Source organism: Labrus bergylta, chromosome 8 (assembly GCF_963930695.1).
Source record: "Labrus bergylta chromosome 8, fLabBer1.1, whole genome shotgun sequence".
Lineage (NCBI taxonomy): Eukaryota > Metazoa > Chordata > Actinopteri > Labriformes > Labridae > Labrus > Labrus bergylta.
The window spans coordinates 11,492,673-11,501,341 of record NC_089202.1 but is presented as its reverse complement, the minus strand read 5'-3'; the positions used below and the strand labels follow the sequence as shown (position 1 = coordinate 11,501,341).

At 40.6% G+C, this 8,669-nt stretch overlaps 1 protein-coding gene across 1 annotated transcript; it reads right to left on the bottom strand.

Annotated features, from left to right (window-relative positions):
* Positions 1-1,280: 1,280 nt before the first annotated feature.
* On the bottom strand, positions 1,281-3,770 carry gem (GTP binding protein overexpressed in skeletal muscle). The gene is made up of 4 exons (XM_065957506.1): positions 3,027-3,770; positions 2,575-2,651; positions 2,262-2,466; positions 1,281-2,176 (listed from the first exon to the last, which is right to left on the bottom strand). The coding sequence occupies exons 1-4, from the start codon at positions 3,379-3,381 to the stop codon at positions 1,893-1,895; spliced, it is 921 nt and encodes a 306-aa protein (XP_065813578.1). The 5' UTR covers positions 3,382-3,770; the 3' UTR covers positions 1,281-1,892.
* Between the last annotated feature and the right edge of the window lie 4,899 nt (positions 3,771-8,669).

Sequence of the window (8,669 nt, the reverse complement as noted above, 5' to 3'; positions counted from 1 at the left end):
GTATCAAAATGTTTTGTATTTGTCAAATAGTTTGTATGAATTACAGACAAATAGAGAAAAATGAAACAAATGGGCCATCATTCTTCAAATCTGCTTTTCAGCGTCTTCTTTTGAGTCAGACTTTGACCTCCACACCTCTGCACTGTTTCCTGTCAGATTTCCATGAGTATCACAGTCACTGATAAGAAGCTGTGTGTACACACAATGGGAGTAACAGAGTCTACTGAAAATCCCATGTATCATTACAATGTAAAAGTATGCACTCATCAGCAGATTCAATGGCTTAATGCACTTACCCAGAAGCTTTGAAATATTGCTTCCTTCTTTGCTCTTTTTACATCTTCTGTCGGAGTGAATGCAACATAACTGGTGCACAAACAGTGACCTGTTGTGCCATTGTGTCGTACTTTATTGTACATATAGATGGGATTATCTTCCATACATCCTGATGTACACGCTACAATCCTGGCATGGAAAAGTAAGCTTAACAATCTGTTCAAGGCTACGTAGAAACAAGGAAGCCGTATCTGTCTCTACAACTTTAAAGGGAAAAAAACAGCTGTGAGTGAGTCACTGTTTCACACGACTACCATTTAACCAAAACCTGAGAGTGTGGTGTTGAAGCTTCAGCAGATGAGGAAATAGACTGTTATGTATGTAGCCTATTAAATATGCTATACATACACAACTCTAACTGGTCTCCTCTGAGTGTTACATGAGCAGCACATTTTCCTGCATTTAAGCTGCTTTTCAGAGAGCGTTCAGGATCAGGGCTGGCAGTGCTCAATGTAAACTTTGACCAACCCCCTGAGATGAGATGAGATGAGATGAGATTCAACTTTATTGTCATTGCACATATACAAGTATAGAGTAACGAAATGAGGTTTGGCATCTCACCAGAAGTGCAAATAAGCAGAAAGTGCAAGAGTCTGTGCTATGTACAGTAATTACAAAATTTACAGATGTAGACTAAAAAAAGTGAATTATTAGGTTTATATGGATGGCTGGATTAATGGGATGCTATAAATATAAATAAATGCTATAGCAGTTGAATCCCAGCACTCCCATTAGCCCTCTCTTGCATTCACACATGGGCTAATTTTGTTTCTGAAAGTTGAGCCTCAACGTCACCACCTGACTCATCTCTCATCAGCTCGGTTGTGTTAGTGTTAAACCCTGTTTGTGTTAGTGTGTCTCTTTCGTGTAGCTGAGTCACGCTTGCTAACATCTCATCAGTGACGTTGAAGTGAGAGACAAAAGAGACAGTTTTCCCCCACAAACAGGATTATGTGACTTTATTCAATAGGCAACAATGAATCTACATACAAGTAGCAAAAACACACAACATTATCAATATAGTATTTATTTAAAAGAGGTACAAAACACAGCATATAAACTCAAGGTAATGGCTAAATAATCATTCAACATGATCATAGCTTACAGCTGGTAGAGCTAGCACTTTGGGATCGACTGTCGACACAATTGGCAGGTATGAGAGCAAGAGAGGTGAGAAGAAACAGAGAAAGTAGCTACAAACAACAAATCTTTCTGTCAGTTTCCATCTTTACTTCAAATGATTTTTCTCCACACTGACACTTTGCAAAAGGAAATGTCACTTCATACTGGAGTCCATTTCGTAGGCTGACGCACTGAGCTCAGTTCACTCAGTGTAGTTCAGACTGCAACATAACGAAGCACTGAAATGCTGCATCCACCTCTTGTGTGCACCACACTCATTATGGACTCACTGATGTCTGGGTTGGAACCATCCAACCTCTACGCCTCAAGAGGCAGGCTTAATATCCAGCCACAGCTCCCGCTCTGTAGTATGCTGAAACCTTTTCACATACTCAAATGGTTGGAGTTAAAAAATACAAGTGCCTGTCAGGCTGTTACAGCACAGAGAGATCATGGCAGGACTTTGATTTCAGCCAGAAGGCCACACTGGGATTGTTCTTTGCCACCAACTTGTCGAGGAAGCGTTTGGCCTTCATAGGCAGGCTTTCGCGGCGTGTCTTACAGTGTTTGTGCTTGCGGCGCTTGTTGGCTTCCTTGGAGTCACGGCGTAGACGCAGCTGTTGCACGATGCCATGAAAAGCCTCCCAGACGTTGTGCTGCATGGCGGCCGAGGTTTCAATAAACTTACAGTCGAACACAGCAGCACAGGCACGACCCTCTGTAATTGGAAATCAAACTTTAGTCCATGCATGTAGAGAGAACCTCACAGTGAATACAAACAGACATGAAACGTGTGTCCTCACCGCTGACTGACACTTCTCTGCGTCGCACCAGGTCACATTTGTTCCCCACCAGGATGATCGGTGTGTGCTGGGCAGGACGGAAGCGGCGCAAGGTTATCCTGAGCTCTGAGGCTCGCAGGAATGAGGCCCGGTCAGTCACAGAGTACAGCAACAGGTATGCGTCACCTGTCTGCATATAGCATTCTTGAGCCCCGTCAGCATCAGTCTGTAAAGACAAAACGCACCAAGTCAGACACACGTTTTATAATGTGAGCGCTTCAAAACAGGCTGACCTCTGATTCACACAAATCAATGCAGCTGTTTTTAAGCTCACCTCTGAATCCCATGTATCCAGCACAGTCAAAGTCGCAGGTTCCCCATCAACTTCTATTTCCTTCTCACACACTTCATCTGAAAAGATTTACAGGACAAGAACAAAAAACATTAACATTTGTAAGATTGTGAATTTGTGTTGTAAAAAAAAAAAAAAAAAAGACCAATGCATCAAAATTTCATCAAAATGATACCCTCAAAAACTAAATATTTTAGTTTACAAAAGAAGTACGTTTTCATTGGGTGTACTTTTTTTTTAGACTTTATGGTCATCTTTAGCATCTTTTTAAAAAACAAATATGACTTCTGGTTATTGCAGATGGGTCTGGGCCTCAATAAGTCTGGTTCTGCTCGAGGTCTGACTGATTGATCTCATTATTTAGATCATGTAAAAATCTGATCTGCTGAATCCGGATCTGCTCTAGAGGCATGAGATCACTTCTTTTTGCTCACCTTCACATAGCTCGCAGTCATCACTGTCCATACTGTCCGCAGCTCCGGCGAAGATGCTGGCGAAAGCCGTCTTGCCGACCCCGCTGGCCCCTAACAGCACGACCCGGTACGGGCTCCCGGGTTCCGCAGACTCCCCAGTGGAGTCGGTGGAGATAACAGAGTCTGAGGACGACCAGCTGCCGCGGCTGCCGTCAGACTCCCCTGCGGAGCTGGTGCAGGACTTGGAGCGGGAGATGCAGGCAGGGACCCGGGTCAGGAGGCTATCCGGGAGCAGGTGGCTGCCCGGGTCACAGATGCTCCAGCGATGGAGCTCGGACTGCAGGCGGAGGCTGTGCCGGCGCACACTGGACATCATGGTGCCGGGGGATGAATTAGGATGAACGGGATTAAGAAGCAGCGGCTGGATTTGAAGGTTAAAACTCGATTTTCACCGGAAAAACACAGCAGAAGGTAAAATAAAGCGAGGCAGGTCCCTTTAACAACTCATCAGCTTTAGCTAAACACAGGAGTCGTATGGTTTCTGCGAGTCACTTGATGATAGTTAGATAATTAGTGAATTACAGCACCCTCAGTGAGTGAGGCTGATAAAAAATATAACTTATAATTTTAAAAAGAGACCAGGTTCACACGCAAAAAAAAAAAAAGACACGCAGGAAAAGCAAAGTTTCACTGGTAGGAAAACATCTGGTTGGTAAATCCCGGATGGTGTGTCCTTGATGTGTCTGCTGTCGCCTGTAAACTCCAGCTGAGAGTTTGCCTAATGCTCGGATGGGGTTTCCCTAAGCTTTATATAAAGAGGAGGGAGAGAAGGGGGAGGATGAGGAGGGAGGGTCACACAAGTGGAGCATGAGTGTTTACTGTGATGAAGTGCACTGTTTTTACTCAGATCTGACACGGTCCGGCAATGTGCCACTGCTTGGGTAATTTATAAACACTGAGGGCACCAGGGATGTAGCACAAACATGAATTCACTTATTTTATAAATGTAGAATAGATAATCATGAAATACATAATCTCAGAGACACCCGACTAAAATGCAGCAGTTTAATACATTTAGTAGCCTATGGCCTACATTTTCTCAATTAAATTAAATACTTAGGTTCAATGCTAAAACGAAATTACACTACATGGCATAACTGTAATGAAACCAGTATTACAAGAGCCATTCTGCCTGGTGAATCATCACTGTCACTTTTATATTCAACTACAAACTACTGATCACACTTTGCCTCAAATAATGAAAAAAAGTGAAGAAGTTAGTTTGGGGCTAAAGATGTTTAACTTCACAGAAAAATAAAAAATGATGATGTAGGATGTTGTAGTTGGCACAGTTTGGTGTTTAATGAGCAAACATTGTCGCAAAAGAGACAATTCAGTTACATTGCCTGTCCATTTCTCATTTAGATTGTAAATAAATAAGAATCTGTTCAAGTGTTATCAATAGTTTATGAATTATTTTGTTAATTGTCAACATTCAAAGGTCTAAATAAATGATTTAAGTGATATAAATTGATGTTTATAATTTTTGAGCTAAATAAAAAGAGCAAACCATGTTTTGTAAATGTTTTCTTTATTTGAGGTGCCTTGCGAGGGCATGTACAGATTTAAGGACAGTAACCCAATCCTCTGCTTCAGTTGTATATTCTAGTTGAAAAAGTCTGAGAGGTATAAAGAGGGAACAAATACAAAGGAAAACAGAGCGATAAAGAGCAAGGTCATTTCCATGATACATCTGCTGCTGATCTCTAGACAGAAAAGCAGCTTTCATTCTGATAAAAAAAAAAAAAAGAATCTGTTCTGGAACATGCTGTTGCAGTTCCTTTAATACATTACTATTCTGTCTTTTTCCACATTGTATGCAATTAAAAATATATCTCACTTACAATGTATGGCATTTGTAACAGGGTTAAGGTTAAGGTTTTGTATAGAAACAAGTCAATCATTTTTTAAATGTTGGCATGAGTCCTGTGTCTGAGAATAACTGATCCCAACTTCTGCAGCTGCCTCTGCAACCTGGCAGATGATTAACAGACATGCTTGAGTAATCTAGGGCCAATAAAGAAGAAATTATGAATTATTCCCAAATCATAATTTTCCAATCATGCATCTATTTTTTGACATACAAGTGTTAAAGATGATATTGTAAGAAGAACAGTATGTTGCAGGTTATTTAAAATCACAGAACCACCACTTGCACTGATTCATCATTTAAACATTTTCTGCTGCCTCGTGCTTTGCAGCATCAAGGAGAATTAAACACAAGTGATGAATGCAGGATGCATGACACGACTTTCAACTTAATATCTCCAGGACAAAAGACAAGGACATTTTCTTGTTTTGCAAACACTCGACATATGCGAGAGACAGATGTCAGGGAAAGACACAAGGTGTGTCTAAAATCTGATAAGGAAGAATTATATCAAACAAATAAGCACACCCTAGGTGTGTGTTGGCAGACAAATAGGACTCATGTCTGTAAGAGTTAAAACAATGCTATCAAGCTTTTCTGATACATTACTTTCAACGTCAGGACAACATATCTAAACATAGCGTCCCATCAGGAATGACTGAATAAAAGCTTCAAAAGAGGCTTAGAATGTCAGCCTGAGGTCTCCTGTCAGCATATTGTTCATGGGCTGGAAACCACCAGTTGGCATTTTGTAAATGATCCACGTAAAAACAAATGTCCTGAGAGACTTTGCATCATATCACATACTCTAAACATCAGATTTTCATTTGCCAGAGCACTTTATTGTGCAGAGGGAGAGTTATTATGCTGATTGTGGGATTATGCTGCTTTTTTCGCCTGGTGTTGTTTTTCAGGACTTTTCTGCATTGGGTTGAGGCCTCATCCGCGGGACCTGCTGCTGTGTATTACAGCTCTGATCTGATCTGCCTGACAGATGATTGGGCAACATTAAATCCTTGTTAAGTGCTGGAGCAGGACCAGAGTCAGTAGGAGGGACCAGTGGATGGATACATGGGTGGATGGATGGAGGTGGGAGTTCAGTGAATGCAGAACAGCAGGGTGATACTCATTACAATAGACAGGAGTTCAAAGTGACCTCTTTCTGTCTGCCTCCTATTCGCTCATAATAAAATATGCTCTGTCTCATAATGCAGGTAGGACAGTTGAAATCCTTCAAAAGAGATTGAGATTTTGATAAGTTAGTAACAAACATGTCTCCATAAAGACCAAACCTTTATTGAAACCCTGTCTGTCTGTCAAGACATTTCCATTCTACTTCTTGTTGTGTGAACAGTTTGGCAGCCCCTGTGGTAGTTTTGGTGCTAAAAGACAGCATCACCTGACCTCGCCTCTCAAGAGCAACATAATGAAGGCAGGTGTGTGGCTAAGTGGCTCAGTGGAAGACGCCAAGGGAACCCAACCATAGCGTGTTTAGTTGTTTTAACTTTTTTGTTAGATTAATTTGTTTTATTCCTCATAGATTTGATTTCTTTGTAAAGATCTGTTTTTGGGGGGCTATTGTAATTATTATTTTTTTTTATTGGTTTGCTTTGGCGAAAGTCAGCCAAAGCAGTTCAACGTAAGACTGCAAAAGTCTTGAATAAACCGTCAAACAAATTTTAGACGACCGTGGATCAGAGCGGATCATCAAACCATGAGTAATCATACAATACTTTGATCGTGTCTTAACGTTATGTCGTCTGTGGGCGGCTATCTTAAACAGGAAATAATTTAGAAGCCGCAACAATATCATTTTGGTTTCATTTTTCATTACAGCTATTTCATAGAATAACTCCCTTTGTTGTGACACCATCGAGTTTTGCATTAGTCCTCACCAATGTTGTGTGTTTTTTAAACATACTGTATATAAACCGTTTAGATTATGTTTGCTTCCCCCTTTGTTGAAAAAACCTTTGGATGCTCTTTTGGCAATTGTTGACAATATAACAATCCATCCAGCTGACACAACGACTTCTAGGACAGCAGACACAGCAGCTCACTGAGCAGTGAATAGCCATTTACCCTAAAAATGTGGGTCAATTCTGAAACATTGGTCAAAGCACTACATTGAGAGTCCAGCTATACAGGACACAGTCCAAGAACCAGCTGAGACAGTGATGCACTGAGGCTGCCTGACAGCTGTCCACTATGTAGGGCATGCTCTAAATACTAAGCATCTCACCAATTGAAGGGCACTTCAGAGTTCAATTCTCAGGGGAAACTAATGGGTGCTTTATTACACCTTCTAGACCAAAAGGCCAACCTGAGCTATTAATCATCTTCTGGTAACTAGTATCCTGTTTTTACTGTGTTTCATCCAAAAGTGCATCATGTGGACGTCATTAATATAACAAAGAGTAAGGTCTTTCATCTGCTCTTTTGTACAGTGTGTTTGCGGTAAGAATTGTTATGATTGGGAACTATACAAATAAAGATGGATTGATCAGGGTATACTACGCTATCACAAAAGTCGGTTAATGAATTCAAATGTCACCAAGAGGAAAAAAATCATTTTGACGTCTCGGCAACTCAGAGTAAGTGTGTAGTCGTGTTAATGTTGCAAGTGCCTGACCCATTTACAAAGATGTCATAACTAGCTGAACAGGATTATTCAAATGTGCTGAATAAAAATCTGTTCATATTTTCTTCATTATCATTTTATCATGGAAGTCTAAAGTGTACTGGAGACGTGAAGGCCGTTGTAGCTTCACGTTCTGGCCTTGATGTTTTAGCTCTTGTGTTCTGGTTTCAGTTTCTTTCACTTCTTTTGGTTCCAATGTGGGCCAAGGAGGTATTTATACAATCAAAGCCTTGAGTTCAATCACAAAGACCATTGCAGAGACAGGTCAAAGAGCACTCATAAACAGTACATACACTATGGATTTATAACAGTAAGGAGACTATGACAGCTTATACAAGAAATGTTGCACAAAAGGATATATAGATGTAATACAAATTATAGGATTTCTTGCTCTTACGTCAAACCTTGTACTCAATCTTATCGACTGGGGATTTGTTATCATATCTAGCGCTGCAAAATATTAGTTATATAATCAATTATTTTAGTGTTCATATACTGTACTATGTAATTGATGAAATATACAGATTTAAACTCATATTTTAGAGGCTGGAAAAATCATGTGTGCATCTTAGTATGTAACAGTGAGACCAGAAGAAAGCCAATAAAAAGAAGTAGAAGAATCTAAATGGTGTGTTTTTGTCCACACAAACATGTGACATCATTTGGATGAGATACATACATGTCCAATGAAATCCAATCCTGAAAGCACAGCAAAGAAGGGTCAGCTCAGGGCCGCTGAAGTTCTGACAGATTGAATGAATGGATTCACAATTATCTTAATATCTTTTTTAAAACCATGTGAAACTTAAACTTCAATGATGCTGGATTATAGATTATGAATGAAACATGAGCATTGTGATGTCAGTGAGGGTTAATACCCAAGCCTCAGCCATGCAGGCTTCACAGTACATTCAGATCTTCCACAGAGGTCCTGGTATCACAGGGAGCAAATCTGTGATTCATCCTCGCCATCAAAACAGCTGTATCTCTTTCTCCCCCTCCAGCAGTGGAAAGTCATTCACTCAATCCATACGCCTGCTTTTCGAAGCCGTTGGACTTGAACGCGCGGCTTAAAGGAGGGATTGGCAGCGCA